The 16319-nt window shown below is 44.8% G+C and overlaps 1 protein-coding gene across 1 annotated transcript; it reads right to left on the bottom strand.

Annotated features, from left to right (window-relative positions):
- Positions 1-12678: 12678 nt before the first annotated feature.
- On the bottom strand, positions 12679-14330 carry LOC147888324 (protein SPIRAL1-like 2). The gene is made up of 3 exons (XM_087392577.1): positions 14132-14330; positions 13377-13698; positions 12679-13281 (listed from the first exon to the last, which is right to left on the bottom strand). Exons 2-3 carry the CDS (start codon positions 13668-13670, stop codon positions 13204-13206), a joined length of 372 nt encoding a protein of 123 aa, XP_087248703.1. The 5' UTR covers positions 13671-13698; positions 14132-14330; the 3' UTR covers positions 12679-13203.
- Positions 14331-16319: the final 1989 nt, after the last annotated feature.

Genomic DNA, 16319 nt, shown 5'->3' with positions numbered 1-16319 from the left:
ATGAGGACTATGACTATTAACATTGACTATGCCCTACACAGTCTTTCTAGCATGTTAGAATGCTCGTTTAGTATCTCCACCCTTTTTCTCATTGTATCAAGTTTTGTATCAATGTTATAGATCCATCAGTCTTTAGTGTAGACTTTAATAAAGTCTCTCTCTCTCTCTCACCAGGCATAGGGAGAGTTACTACCGCTACCTATTTTTGACCGTGCTCTTGATCCAGTGTATGTGTGCCACTTAGCCAAAGAGTTTCTAGCCTTATTGGAGGCTGGTCTAGACCTCACCCATGCCTCAACTACCCTTGTCACAGTGATACAGGATGCTACGACCCAATCTTCACAGGCACGAGATGGGAAGATGCCCCAGAACCCCTAGTTTGATGATGAGTGCAGAGAGATGCAAGCCCACCTCACATGGGAGCAAGCCTTGGGTCAATTGATGCCACACGAGGCACACAAGATATTTCAGCGGCTGACACACCGCAAGAGACAAACCTTCCTCACACATAGGATGGATGAGATCATCAGATCATTTCGTAGAGGAGACCCAACCACTGGGTGGGGATCCCTTGTGGAGGGAAAGCCACCCATCCCCATCACCGATCCGGGCGTGTGGCACACCTATGCATGCTCCTTATATGATGTCCTGAGGCAGACACCGCCAGACATGTCCACTATGCCCAGGCCCACTACTTGTCATCTATTCACTATGCAGACTGTCCAGGCTGCACTTCACCGGCTCCACAACCGAAAAGAACAAGATCACGAAGGCCTTCGAACAGAGCACTTTGCACATGGGCAGGAGGTCCTAGCACCGATCCTTGCACATATGTTTAACCTTGCAGTTTGCCACGGCTCCACCAGCATGGAGCACCACTACTATCATACCAATACACAAAGCAGTAGACCCCATGGACACCGAGAACTATCATACCCTCATGATTGGCCACACACTGGCCAAGATCTATGGATCGGTGCTAGAGAGAGAGATTAGCATAGTCACACACAGGCACGGGGGCAACGAGCACTAGGGCAGGTAGGATTCAGGGCGCAACACTCTACTCTGGACCACATTTTTACTCTGAAGGCTATCATTGAGGAGGCGAGGTCCAAACATCAGAAAGTCTACACATGCTTCGTAGACTTTCGAAAGGCCTTCGACAATGTTCCACGATCCCGCATGATCAGGAGACTACAGGAGATGCAGATCCCAGAGACATTGATTTGAGGTGTGATGAGCTTATATGAGTCAGCCAAAGGTAGGGTCCGTGCCCCAAGCGGCATATCAAAGTGGGTCGAGAGCACCATTGGGGTGAAGCAGGGTTGCCCTCTCTTACCGACTCTTTTTGGACTCTACATTGATGAGATCACATCTTTCATAGATCATGTAGGTGGTTAGGGCTCATCACTAGGGGATCTCCTCATACATATACTATTATATGCTGATGATATAGTCCTCATATCCTCTTCAGCGGAGGGACTATAGAGAGATCTGGAGGCCTTGGAGGTGTTTTGCAGAGAGAGAGATCTGACGGTCAACCTTACAAAAACTAAGGTTATGATCTTCAACATCTCAAGAGCAGTGACTAACCGACTCACTTTCACCTATTGTGGTGAACCAATGGAGATAGTATAGTCATACACATAACTGGGAGCAGAGTCTTCACAAGACCCATCTTCACGATGAAACATGCAGCCCAGGCACGACTCACATGAGGGCACAGTGCTTTGGCTAGACTAGAGTGGCAGTGTTTCAAGGTGCACTTCCAGGATCCACCAACGAACGGCTGCCGTTTTGACACACTAATGCGACCAACTGTCATGTATGCAGCACCTTTCTAGGGGTGCAATCTTCTAAGGACAGATTGGAGGAGCTTCGAGCAACTACAGGTTACGATGGGATCCAGGATGATTCGATATAAGCCCTTAATTCCACACGAGATAGTACAGGCAGAGTTCACCATGACACCTCTCCAGGTTGATGCCATCTTTCAGATAGTGACTTTCATCCACAGGGTGTGGGACTTACTGCATTGGAGACTTCCGAGACTGGCCCTAGAGTCATCCAGACAACTTGCAAAGAGTGGGGCAGACACATGGTATGCACACATATCTACATGGCTTGCCAGGCATGGTATCCAGATGGATAGGCTTCCCCCCTTTCAATACGGCATGGATGCACCTCCTGAGTTGATCCTGTAAGATGAGATCAACTATATTATATGGTTAGACCTCCTCTAGCTTCACACATCCCGGACTTGGGGCGAGGACTAGGAACTCCCCACCAAGACCCAGTTCTATCGCGACAACTTCCTGCGAGTATCAGAGGAGGGATTCATTATCAGACCCCAGTATCTCGAGGATAGAGGAGTATCTCATGCACTGAGGATTGCCATTGGTCAAATGCGAGTTTCATCCCATCAGCTGAGGATTGAGGTAGGGAGAGCAGTGGGTATCCCTAGAGAGCAACGGATTTGCACGCTATGTACGCTGGGGGTGGTTGAGATAGAGGAGTATTTCCTTTGTGTTTGCCCAGCCTACTATGAGATTCGAGGACGCTACCACTGTCTCTACCTAGAGGGGAATGGCTTTGGTCCTTTGTCATGACTGATCCATTTCCATGACCATGTCTGTATCAGACTCTATCTCATGGAGATGTGGAGACACAAGGAGGTGCTTCTACGATAGATCAAAGAGCAGCAGGGGTTAGTCAGACCACTACAGGACATAGAGCGTGATCCATTTGAGTCAGCCCCAAGACACAGTGGAGTGGAGGAAGAGGAGCTAGCCGATATGAGAGCAGTCTGGATGAGCAACCGGAACAGTACCACCGAGAGAGGGACATAGAGGCCACATGTGCGATAGAGAGCCCCCAGAGTACACTCTATTGAGGTCCGACCTATCACATCTTTCCTCAAAGGAGAGCAATAGAGACGAGGGATCACTCTAGACATAGCCCAGAGAGTCCAGAGAGTGAGGAGACCACACCCCCCGCCACAGCTTGAGACAACTCAAGAGACGCAGATACGAGATATTTTTGCAACCCACCAGAGAGCCATCATTGTACCAGGCCTCGGTTTCGTCCCTGCGTGTGGATAGATTGATTGATATGATATGATTATGATTATGTTAGCATAGATTAGTACTCAGCAAGGGTCCTAGCGTACCCTTTGCTTCAGCCCACTGAGGCTTGTATGAGTTTGCTTTTCTGTGCGCTTTGTCCCATAGGCCCATGAGGCCTCCCGTGGATTTTAACATATCTTTCTTTCTTTCTTTCTCTCTCTCTCTCTCTCTCTCTCTCTCTCTCTCTCTCTCTCTCTCACACACACACACACACACACACACACACACACACACACACACACACACACACACACACACACACACACACACATGCACACACACATGTGCACACTCCCGCCCGCCCCCTCCCCCCACACACACACACAAATTTGATTATTAGTAAATGTATCTCACACACACAGACACTTGTTTCTTTACACACGAACACACACACACACATGAATACTTTCTTAACTATGAATTATTCTTTTATGTACCCCCATGAAATCTTCCGTTTACACTTTCTTTTTAACCACCCCACATACCAAGCCCACTAATATCATCCCATACCTCCTCTAATCCCTTCTTAACCCATGCACTTATTCGCTCCTTACTCCACTTGTGACTTAAACTTCACTTGTGGCTAAATTGTTTTTTTAATTATCTAAGAATCCATATGGTTGTCTATATTCCTAGGTAAAGCGATAACAAGCCGGGGAAAACATGCATTACCTGTCTACCCAAACGTAACTGTGATGTTCTAATGCCTAGTTTGCTTGGATGGTGGTAGTTAAGTGGACCCCAACCTTGGAACCTAGACTGCCTAAGGATTCGACATCTTTTTTTAATATTATGTTTGTCAAACTCAATATTATTAAAATTTCTTAATTTTGATTGAAATTTTTGCAAACTCTTGTTGCATTTTTCAACTTAGATGTCTCAAACATTTTTTCCTTATATGTTTCTCTTTTTTAACTTTTTATCCAATTGATGGAATTAATTGTATGGCTCAATTATTGATAAGACTTTTTAATCTAAATGCACACACATGCGCGCGCACACACACACACATGGCATTGATGGCCATTAAAAAAACTTGTCACATGGAATTTTGAGGGCCAAAATATTGCATGGCAATTTTTTAAAATAATGTAAATTCACATTTCTTGCATGTGGTTTTTTTACCTGCCCCTCGGGGGGTAGGTCTTAGTGATGATTTGGATTTTGTGAAAGAGAAAAATGAGATTTCTTCTTTAAATATTATGGTTGAGGTTTTGTCATGTATAGGTGTTAGTATGGAAGCTTGTGTTTCGGAGCACTTTCTACTTTTTTGCGTGCATAGTAGTTGTGGCTATTTTTGGGTGCTATGCATGATGACCTAAAACAATCAAAGCCAAGAGTACTAAAGATGTGAGAGCGAACAGTCATGATACTAGTGAGTGCTAACCCACAATCTATCAGTGATCAGTAACAATTGACGCAAAAAGTATATAGTAACTCCTTGCCTTACATCATGCTACCAGTCATCTTTGTAACAATAGTAATTGAAGAACCCGTTGATTTCTATGAGGCAACAAATTAAAGATACCGATTTCCCTAAGAAACATTGATCAAACAATAAGGCAGTAGCACTTTTTGCCTCACCCATTTTTGAGACGACCACCCAAGCTTCACTCGAGTGGATCTTGGAGTTGGAGTTGCTTTTGAATGGACAAGATGTAATCCCCATTTGCCACCCCAACAATTGAAGTTTCGTGCCAAGTGTCCCACCGAATTCAATTGCATATCTACTATAGGGCTTGGGCACATATCGACTCCACCTCCCTCCCCCCGTTAGTCTCTTCATGATGCAACACTTGGGGCCAGTCACCCCAAAGGTTTTCATCTATGACCACACTTGTCACAATTTTGAATTATTTGTCCAAGACGGCAGAGCAATTCACTAGCACAACATACATAAGGCATAGAAGCACCTTATTGTAGCTCAGATCCATGCACTTCCACCCCCAACTATGCTGACCCTTCTAGTATACTACACGGTATTACTTAAAGAAATCAAGAAACTATTAGGCAATGACATCACGAATGCAGCGGCCATGCACAACATCTGGTACCTATGCAAGGACCCGTGGCTCAAGTGGCAAGAGAATGTCACAGTAGCAAAATGCTACATTACTTGGTTAGATGACACCTTCATCATAACAAACCCCTCCGAGGACCCAATCGTCGAGCAATGGCTGTGGATTGGCTCACAGACCCCGAAAGGACTCCCATTGGTAGACGCTCCTTGCATTCCTAGCATCCTCTTAATTTGATAAAGATGATCAATCCTTTTGACCCTTTCCCTTCCATATCATCTTCCTCTCGTGCTCCTCCGAATGATGCCCTAGTGACACATACTACCTTGGCTGGCACTATCCTCTTCTATGGCATTAGCAACTCAGAGTGATCAAAGGTGCTAGTATGCACACATATGCAGATGGTTCGAGAGACTAGGTTTCCATATAGGCAGGCTAGCACCCTTCCAATATAGCATTGATGCTCCGTTTGTCTTATTTCAGGGCAACGAGTTCAACCTGATCATCGGAGAGGATCTTTTACGATTACACACATTTAGGACCTAGTTGGCTATTATTTCATAACCATGCGGGTTAGCAACAACTATACGGGTTAGCAGCCATGATTGTGAGGGGTGTGCATGGGTAGGTTAGACACAACTGCCGACGGTTCTCAAACGGTTCCAAAATGGTCTTGTATGCATGCTATTACTAGCATAATGACTCCATTCTTGATATCAGAGTTATGCGTTACGCAGTGTTATGGCAATCTATTTCTTCCTTGTTCTCTGTGTTTCCCATAGATGATGCGCTGTGTATTTCTTGTGTATCATGTAGCGTTTGTGCAGTATAGTGATGCTACACATTGGTGATCACAATGCATATTCTTACTACACACGCAAGGAAAGTCGCGATCCTGGCGAGTGGTCCATCTTCTGTAGGGTGTCTCCAGCTCCCATGTCGTCCTCTCCTTGCTGCAATTGTGGAGGAACATCGCATGGGAGTTTGCGGGGGCACGCACTCACACAGAGGTTCAAGAGGAGATTGCAACAATGAGATGTCACATTCAGGAATTTCAAGCCGAGCTCCATTTGATGTGCATAGAGCCATGACACCCTACTTACGCTGAGGTGAGAGCGGAGAGTGTCGTGACCAGCCTCATTCGATGGTCCTGGGAGCGAATCCTGCACTTGTTGTCCACAAAGTAGGCATGCATGTGAACACGATCACAGGGTCTTCCTGATCCCTTGACACCGACACGAATACCTAGGAGAAGGAGTGATCCCGATCATGAAGATGATCACTCCCTGGTTTCTCCTGGAGGGTTTGACCAACGCTAGGGTACACCCTCGCATTCACACTCACCACCTCGCACATGCCTAGGCCTACATGTGCGAGTCTCGTTGGATGAACATTGGGTGCTGAGTGTGTCATCCTCTCCAACAACAGTTTTGGCAGCCATACAGAATATATTCGAACCTCATACCTTGATACCCCTCTTAGCAGGGGGTGTAGCAACACCGGGAGCGAGCGAATGAGTGGTTCAACCTGCAAGAGGGAGACAGATAGTGGCCCAAGTTAAGTACACCAAGTTTTCGGGGAAGAAAAGCGATGACCTCGATGCTCATGTCAGGAAATTCGAGAAAGTGTTCGAATTGACCTTGGTGGGCAAGGTGTCAAGCTAGCTTGTAGAGTATGTGGTGGATCATTTCACCACATATGATCTCATCCGCACCACATTCTTCAAACGGTTTTGTAAGGACAAAACAATACCGCAAACTCCAAAAGGACTGTGGCGGTTGGAGCAAGGAGATCAAAATGTGGAGGATGATGCGGCCCACTTTCAACTACTTCTGCAACGTCTTCCTCCGATGCAGTGGCCCGCTCAGAAAGTTCTGAACGACTATTTCATTTTGGGGTTGTCCTGTGAGTTGCAGATGACATTGGCTACAGTGGATCGACTACAGGACTCATAGCAGTTGTGAAGCAGGCAGTGCGAGCGGGAGAGTCCCTTCATGGCCGAGTGGCCAAGAATCGCAAGTCCTCGAAAGCCAAAGCCAAGAAGAAATTAGCGAAAGCCAAGAAGTCTGATGGCGGTGATCAAGATTTGGAGGATGACAATTCCAAAGAGAGTTCTAAAGAAGCCAGTAGTGAGGAGTCCGACTCGGAAGCGGAGAAGAAGACCCAAAAATCCTATAAAGGAGGAAAGGTCGCTCCATGGGCTTTCGATGACGGCTCGACTGATAAAGCACTATGGTGCATGCACTGTCACAATCCGGGGCATTCAGCAATGGAGTACGTGGCTCAACGAGAAATGGTGTGCGATATGCATGACCAACACCCACAACACGAGCTACCACTATAACGGGCATGGACAACATGCGAGGGGTCAACCGCGGTGGCTAGCTCTCGAGGAGCAAGATCCGGGAGCATCCTATGTTCAGACACAAGGAAAGCAGGAGCATCCACAATCTACTATGCCAAGAGGTGGCGCCGCCGCGATCATGGATGCAGTGGTGGAGGTCGCGGGCTGAATCGATCGAAAAATTGTTTGTTCTATTTGGAGGAGGGGCATTGGCAGAATGAATGCTCGGAAGCTCAAGAATGGGATCGCCAATGAGCGGAGCGGCAAAATGCGATGGGGAAGATGCCCAGTACCTCCATGGTCCAAATTGTGCAGGATGATCTGACGGTGTGCTCAAAAATTAGTATCATCACACGTGCTGGCACAAAACTCAAAGGTGTGCCCACAAAGAAAGGCGGCACGATGGTGAGTGGCAGAAGAGCCCTTTTTGATTAATAGAGTGAAGCAAAAAATGGCAACCGATATGTCGTGCAAGGTGCAGTTTGCAGATCCGGTTGCACAATCAAAGCCGGAGATTATCTAGGAAAAGTTCAAGCTACATCTACCGGGCAATGGTCTTAATATGGTCGAAGCAGCTCCACTTTTAGTGGTAAATCAAGTGAAGAGGTAGGCAATTCTCCCACAGCAAGAGCCTGACATGGAATCCCCTCTGGAGGCACCTATACAAATTTCGCTTGGTAGGCTATTCAATTTGGTACCCGGGTTCCATCGCGACAATTGCTGCAATCCCTCAATAAGGAGTCCGAGCCAGAAGAGGTCGATGTATGCCAAACTGATTCTTCACCTGTGTCGGCAGTCTCTTACGGATATGCGGATTCTTGTCATTATGGCAAAAGCACAAGGCCACACTTTCGAGCAAGTTCTGGTTGATGGGAGTTCTGGAGTCATCGTCACTCTGAAAACATGCTAGGAGATGGGATGGATATCGTGGAAACCGACGCCATTCCTAGTCTGCATGGCATATCAACAGCGAGTTCGACCATTAGGGATCTTGCGAGTGATCGTCTTGGAGGTGGCTGAAATCTTGTTCGTAGTCTTCCTTGTGGTACTGAATATGGAGGCTCCGACCCTAGAAAGTAGTGTGTTATTGGGCAAGCCCTGGCTACGCCAAGCGAAGGTCAAACAAAATTGGGAGCATAATACAAATTAAATATATCACTTATTGCTACTCACATTATAAGACAAGACTTAAAAGAGTTAAGCACTGAATTTGGTATTATTTATCAATATCATACTAGTATGGGATAGTATAGATATTGAGGAATATGACAAATATAATGCTTGGACCTGTACCAAAGTAACATAAGCAATGAATGGATGCGGTATAATACTTTCTATTGGTACAGGATAAGAATAAAATAATCTCACAAAGGTTTGAATTGACTAAATTTAGAATCTCTTGGTTAATGAGAGTTTAGTGGAGGCCCCTAGAGTGATGCTCAAGAAATAAATTGGATTGGATTCACAAGATCATGACATGTGGCAAGGAGATGAGAGGATGGAATCCATAGGAGCTTTAGCGCTTTCATCACAAGATGAAGGTAGTTCCAGCCTAGTAATAAAACACATAAACTAGCATAACTTTCTGTGAGACGAGGCAAGAAGAAAGTTCGGGTCACAATGGGTGTAGTGGCTCCCTTGTCAGATGCAGTGCGACCAGTGTTGATAGAAACAATGAATATGGCAGATGGCTTGGATGATGACGAAGAAGAGGCATTCCTCAAGGCCAACCCGAATTTGGTACCGCTATTTGTGGTGGATGTGGAAGGAATTACGGAGCACTACCTTCACCAAAATTCTTTTGCAAGCTCCATCAACGCCATCCAAGAGGATGAGGTGACCGAACAGTAACAAGTGGCAACCGACATGGCTCTACAGGATCTTTTGGAGCAAGAGCAAGAGTGAGTCGAATCACAAGGGTGCATGCTCTCGACACAGTCTTTTTGGGAAAAGATGGCGCGTCAGCATCAATGAAAATTAGCTCTTGACAACAGAATTCCGAAACGCGCCAGTGGCACTGTTGACTGACTTCTCCGACGTGTTCGCCTGGGACTACGCTAATATGAAGGGCTTGGATCCAAAGTTCTACCAACATCGAGTGAACTTGAAGCCGGATGCATCTCTGACCAAGACACAGAGGTATCGAATGAATCCGCATGTGACTAAATAGGTGCGGGAGGATTCGAAGTGTTTATTGAGGATGGGATCATAGCACCAATTGAGAATCCGGAGTGGATCTCGCCAATTGTCATTGTGACCAAGAAGAATAAAAAGCTACAGATTTGTGTGAACTACCGCAAGTTAAATGCTGCAACTGTACCAGATCCCTTCCCTCTGCCTTACATGGACTCAATGCTTGTTGATGAAGTGATGGGGCATGAGGTGTACTCATTTCTGGACGAGTACAATGGTACAACAAATTCGGATGGCTCCGGAAGATCAACCGAAGACAACCTTCATAACATCTTGGGGAGTGTATGTGCACACCGATGTGGGTCGACAATTGCATATCCATATCATTTGCCACCACCAAGTACACCATTAACATCTTGAATGCCCTCCACATTTGAGTGTGAAACCTCTTACTCCTATACATGCATCTCCAATGCGCAAAGTTTTTTGGCATGCCAAGTTATATTTCTTATTAATGCCTATTAGTAGTGTGAAAGAATGTTTCAGAACTCATGTAAAGAGTGATCACCATGGGATTCGAAGAACAATTGTGAGTTAAGCTGAATTGTGTCAAATCAACATTACACTTCAGCATCTAGGTATGTAATTTGTCTTGTTTAAATTGTATATGTGTGCTGAAAATTTTCAAGTAGGCGAACAAACTTGCATTGCTTTCAATTGGTAGGATCAAATATAAATGATCCACTTCCATATCTTATGCGAATGGTTCTCTTTCTACATATATATCTAGATGAATGCACGAACATGCCCAAACTCATCATCCTCTAAAAACACAACATAGTGCAGTTTCAATCTCATGGCAGTCACTCATAAGGCTGAAACCATAAACTCCATCATACATAGCAAGGACTAGCTACTATAACATCCCCACTGACATCATCGACGCCTAACAATGGTTGTAGACCATAGTATGAACATATGCTCCCACACATACAAATCCACACACCCACACATACTTGAGCATCCATTTATATAAAGATCTTCGTACTGAGCACTGCAGAGGTGAAGGGCAAACTAAGCCATGACAAAAGATAGCACTGAAGGAGAAGGCTAATTAAAAAATCGTCCACCTTCTCTTCATTCAAGCTACAATTTCTTGTGAAGACTATACAATTTCATTTTAGTCTCTTGCAAACGAGCATCCAAACAAAAATGCTAGATCATCTACATATGCTTATTTTTTGTCTTTGTCTTTCATAGATATCCTTACCTAGAACATAATCTACTTCACGACAAATATTCAAGCGATTTCTTACACCCATGTGTGTGTGTGTGTGTGTGTGTGTGTGTGTGAGGGAGAGACAAAGAGAGACAAGGGGCAGGGCGGGGGAGGGAGTGGAGGGGATAGAGGGGAGTGGAGAAAATGAGAGAGAATTCATGCGAGATGAGAGAGAAGTAAAGGGAAATTCAAAGATGGAAAAGGGGGGCAAGGGGGAGGGGGAAGAGAGCCCTTGCCATTTTTGGGCATGCTTGCTAAAAGATGCTCGCCAAAAAAAATCCCCCTATTAATGTCTTACACCTCAAGTTCTATCCTTGCTTTTCCGAGTTCTATCTTTGACTTTCCTCTTTCTCTTGACCGTCCTCATCAAACTTCAATGATTTCCATGTTTCTTCAACAAGAGCTTGTATGCCTGATGAGCATAAGTGACTGAAGCCATGAGCAGCATAAAGACTCATGCAGCCCAGGCTCGCCCAGCAGCATTTGGAAAGCAGGGAGATTGCAACTAGACAGTTGAGCGAAGGGAGTGTACCAGAAGCACAAGGCTCGAGCTTAAAAAGTGATCAATGCAAGTGGCAATGCAACCTACAAGGACTCGGTGAGCTAGGAAGGGCTCCTTGAGCCTGTCATTACCTAAGGCTGCATGTATAACCATGAGAAACAGTGAATGTCTGTGTGAAGGCTGGCAACACAGCACCAATGACCACTCAAGAGAGCTGAATGAAGCAATGTGAAACAAAGCATTAGCCACAAAAGGAGCTGCAAAGGGCTGTGAGAATCAGACACAGCAAGCACTAGAAAGCATTTAACAGAGCCACACAGGCAAGTGACAGCACCAAAGTCAACCACAAAAGCCTCCGTGAGGAGCAGAGGAGCTCAGCCATCTTAGACCTGCAAAAGAGTTGTTTTGGGAAGAAGCCAGATTTTCAGACTTGTGCCCCTTTCAAGGTGGACTAAAGAAACTCCACATGGGTCAGGTGGCTAGCGCTTAGTATTTGCAAGGAGGAGGTCAAGGATTCAAATCCCCAAGAAGAATCGCAAACATTTTAAAGATTATTCCAGGGGGACTAACCAAGGTAGTATGGCCCTCCCAAATCTACCTAGCTGACTTCTCAATTGACATCTGTCCCAAATGTCGTTGGCCCCTGAGCCAATACGTAACCAATTCTAACCTTCAGGCCTACTAAGGTGCAAACTAACCTAAGCCTGGGGTTCACAACTGTTCTGTGAGGCTATTGATTCCGAACATTCACAAGACTAAGCCTTGAATGAGATGAGCGAATCAATACAATCTCAAACTATCATGAGCTTAATAATTGCAGTCGCAAACCTTTAACAATGCAAGTACCGCATTTCATGATGATCCCCTATGTTTATGCAATAAGACTTCAACTTGCAGGTCTTACAAGTCAGCCACAAATGATCTCAGTACAGGTCTGTCAGCTAATGAACTACGAGCAAATGTGACATACATGACCAGTATCTACTATCTACCAAAGCTACACAGCTGCCCAAGCTATGGATTTAGACGATCAGTCCAGCAATCCAATAGTCCATTGTGTACATAACGGCTATTCCCTGTCATGCTGCAGAATATAGTTATGCAACTTCAGTCACTTTCATGACTATGTATATGTAATTCAATCCTAAGAAAGCAGGTGTATTGAGGCGTTACACCTTTGAATTGCCTTCCACTACCTTAGATGTAAGAATACGCTCTCAAGCAGCTTCACACAAGCCAGAGCTCTACAGTACAGTATAACTGACACTTTTAATTCCAAGGATCAATAAGCACCCCAAAAACACTCTACACTCATAAGAATACTGTGGAACCCAGATAAGTCCGTCCACCAAATGCTCCAAAATTATGCTGTCCCAAAGCCCAGATGAAGCAGGCCCGCTGATACCTCCATGCTCTCAACAACATTCATTTTAGGACATCTGACAATGAACCTCAATAGATTCACCAGAGGATGAATTTCTATGGCTCTCCAATAAGCCTCTCAAGTAATAAGTCAACTTATGGAAACAAACTTTACAAAAGTGAATTTAAGGCTTAATCAGAAAGCCATACGTGATACATCATATATCCATCGAGCTCATCTAAGCCAGTTGATCTACACTCCAAAAAAAGCGATCAACAATGTGTTTGAAAAAGTAGGATTAACACCTTCATTGCAGCAATGAAACACGGCATGCCATAACAGAGTTACTCGTGTACTTGACACCCCAAGCCAGATTGGTTCAGCAAGGCCTATGTCGAACTTACAAACCAATGTGAGATCGTGTGCATGGAAAAGGTGTTCAACTGCCTCCTCCGAAAAGATAGCCGAGAGAGGAGCCTCCTCCAGGTGCAGAATGCACTCTGGTGGAAGGCCGGTCCTGCACATAGTGACATCGTGTGCTCAAGATTGATACAAAACATAAAATAAAGAATGGACGCCTATGATCGACACGATGCTAGCAAAGAGACTCACGGTAATGAAATTTCCTGTGTTCTGCCCGTCAGCCCTGTGATAGTTGTTGGTGGGATTTCTTTCAAATTTCCCGGCAGCTACGTCCATATTGATTCCGGTGACTTCAGTCCTCGTTACAGACGCGGAGGCATCTTTATCTGGTCCCGCAGGGACTTGATTGGGTGATGCCAAGTCTTCTTTCGGGGGTAAAACAGCGACCTCTTCAACAGTTTGTGTAGGCTTTGCTGCTTCATCCGATCCGAACAAGTATCCTAACGAACTCTGCCCCCCTCCGCTACTGACTCCACGACCCATCCTTGATCTTAGTAGCTGCTACACTAATCTGTTCGGGGGCAATCCAATTGCAGATTCAGAGGGTAATTTAGATCAGCAGCGCCAAAAACCAAGCACAACTAAAAACGTAGAGAGGAGACCACCCTTGAGCAGGCGAGGCGGCTAGAGCTTTCAGCATCAGCCCTAGATCTTGCAGGGTCTTCTACGGACATGAATGACGCTCTCTCGCTCTCTCTCTCTCTCTCTCTCTCTCTCACACACACACACATACTAGCTACAAACACAATCACAACGCCTGTAGCTTTAAGTAACAGAGGAAACCCCCCCTCCTGTCCCGCCTCCCCCCGTCATCCCTCTCTCTCTCTCTGTCTCTCTCTCTCTCTCACCCACAAGCACATGCACCACATATTCATCTCGCAAGCTTAGCACAGATTGGTAAAAGAACAGCACGACTTTCAAAATCTCGGAAAACTCCATCATACCAGGCAGAGGAGCAACGGCGTCGATCTTGTTGGTATGGCAAGAAGTGATGTTGATGATGATCAGGGAGACAGCAACTTGCTTTCCAAGTTTATGCCAAGGAAATAGTAGGATAGAGAAGTGGCTTTCCAGGAAATATTAGAATACATTTGTTTTGTGTTGTCTTACCTAATACCAGGGTCAACTTAGAGCATGGGAGCATGGAGGGTCAAGGAGGCCTACAAAACATGGAGAGTCAATCAACACTCTAAAGAAAGCAAGATCCCTGAAAATACACACCAAGGTGTTGTTTAGAGGAAAAGCCACATGAAAATATACACAACAATGTTTTCAACGATGCAAATGTTTGCTAGTCCATTCATTGTTGGAATGGAGGGCTTAAATAGCCCATCTAACCCCTCTATTTTGTAGCGATCTAGACTTTGTGCACAACTCAAGTTGTCATGTTCTTTGACCCAAAGGGGTTGGAGACCACCTCTTGGGGACTTTACAGCGTTGGAGAACCTCTCACCTACGTGCTTACAGGGTTGCACAGGTGTAACCTAGTGCCCCGCTCTAAACCCTCTAATGTAAAGGGGTTGAGGACAACCTCTTGGGACTTTTCAGGGGCGAACTCCTGCCTACTTGCTTACATGGTTGCACAAATGCAACACACAAACATAGCATCTCTCCTGCCATGATATTGTTCACAAAGTGAGGGCTGATGGAGCTCCCCTCCAAACCTCAGTATGTGGCCACACTATTGCCCCTAAAATGGTTATCTCAAGACAATTAGCCAATGGGACCCTTGTGATTTTGAAGGGATGTTCTTCAATAGTTCTTGAATTGAACACATGTAGATTGGCAATCTAACAGCCAAGCCAAGTCATGATGAGGTTTCCTTCACACGAGTTTTTATTTGTGGCTTCGACTTTTGCAATGTTGCTCCAATCCCCAAGTTCATAACTTAAATTGAGCTGCTTAGTGTCTAAATTCTGCAAAAAGGAGAGTCACTAACTTTGCATTAGTAAGCAACACTCTTAGTGGCATGATGCATTTGAATCCCTAGGGTTTTAGGACCTAAGGCTTTAATGATTGCCTAGTAACTTTTTCATGGAGCTCCCTTTCCTCCACATTCTCAAACCAAAAACCCACTTCTAGTCTCTGTCTATGAGAATAAAAGAGTCGAGATCCTTTCTAGTTGTGCCATTCTATACAACAAGGCTATTGAAAAGTTTTTAAGACAACTCACCAAGCTATACATACTTAAGATACATATGAATTGGAAGTTAAAATGCCCTTAAAATTAGATATACCAATTATGCATGGATGTGTCGTGAATAAGAGGTGAGAAACCTCTACATATTTGTTGTTCTCTTTGCAGTTCGTATTTTCACCATGGACCATGCAAAGTGCACTTTCTGATTTAGTGGGTGACATCCCCGGGGGATTCACAGGGGGAAACTTATGATATCACGTGAGTGTACAATAGGGGGTTTTTTTGAAATGAGGCATAAGCTTATACATTAGGGGTGGGGGCCCTTTTTTTTTCCCCAATATTGAATTTAAGCTAGGGGGACCATGTCATATTTAAGAAGGAGGGACATAATATAGGTTACCTTGGGTAACTAGTCCAAACAAATTTGATTTTGTGTATGGTTTTAAATAGTCATAGGGAAAGTAACCTAAATTTGCTTATTGTGTAATCTAAATGCTTGAGAAAGAATGTAGATTTAAGGAAAGGGGGGGACATAATGGAATTTTGGTGGTATCTTATAAGCTTAAATAGGGGTGTTTTATCATCCTACGTGGATCTTAAATAGGGGGTTTTCTTGAAGTTCATGCACGCAGGTGACGTCCCCCTTTAATGAAGAGTGAATCCCCCAGGGTGACATCTAGTGCTCCCTAGAGTAGATATTTCATTTTGATCATCTAATCTTCTAGGGATTTTGCATATCATTTTGATCACCTATTAATTTAGGGATTGAGTGCTTGACATTCTTTTGCAATTTCGCAATCAATGGGCCTCATGTGTGCAATTAAGGTGTCAATGTGCTCAAAAACTTGTGCGCTTTTGCTATGTATCCAGGTGTGCAAACTTATTGAGATGTATGATCTGAAAGATTGAAACCCTCAATTTTATTCACTAGGTCCATGTTTGGAGGAACTTGAAAAGCATTATGTTGTAGACGAGGACTATGACACAAAATC

The sequence above is a fragment of the Dipteris shenzhenensis genome, chromosome 21, assembly GCF_047967505.1.
Source record: "Dipteris shenzhenensis isolate YYH24624 ecotype China chromosome 21, Dip_SZ_1.0, whole genome shotgun sequence".
Classification (NCBI taxonomy): Eukaryota; Viridiplantae; Streptophyta; class Polypodiopsida; order Gleicheniales; family Dipteridaceae; genus Dipteris; species Dipteris shenzhenensis.
Note: the sequence above shows the minus strand (reverse complement) of the source record. Positions and strands in the feature narration are given on the sequence as shown.

What these genes read in the sequence shown, in the direction of transcription:
- LOC147888324 (XM_087392577.1), bottom strand. Translation starts at nt 13,670, where the DNA reads ATGGGTCGTGGAGTCAGTAGCGGAGGGGGGCAGAGTTCGTTAGGATAC. An exon ending in ACACAGGAAATTTCATTACC is followed by an intron (nt 13,282 to 13,376) that starts GTGAGTCTCTTT and finishes CACTATGTGCAG; the next exon opens with GACCGGCCTTCCACCAGAGT.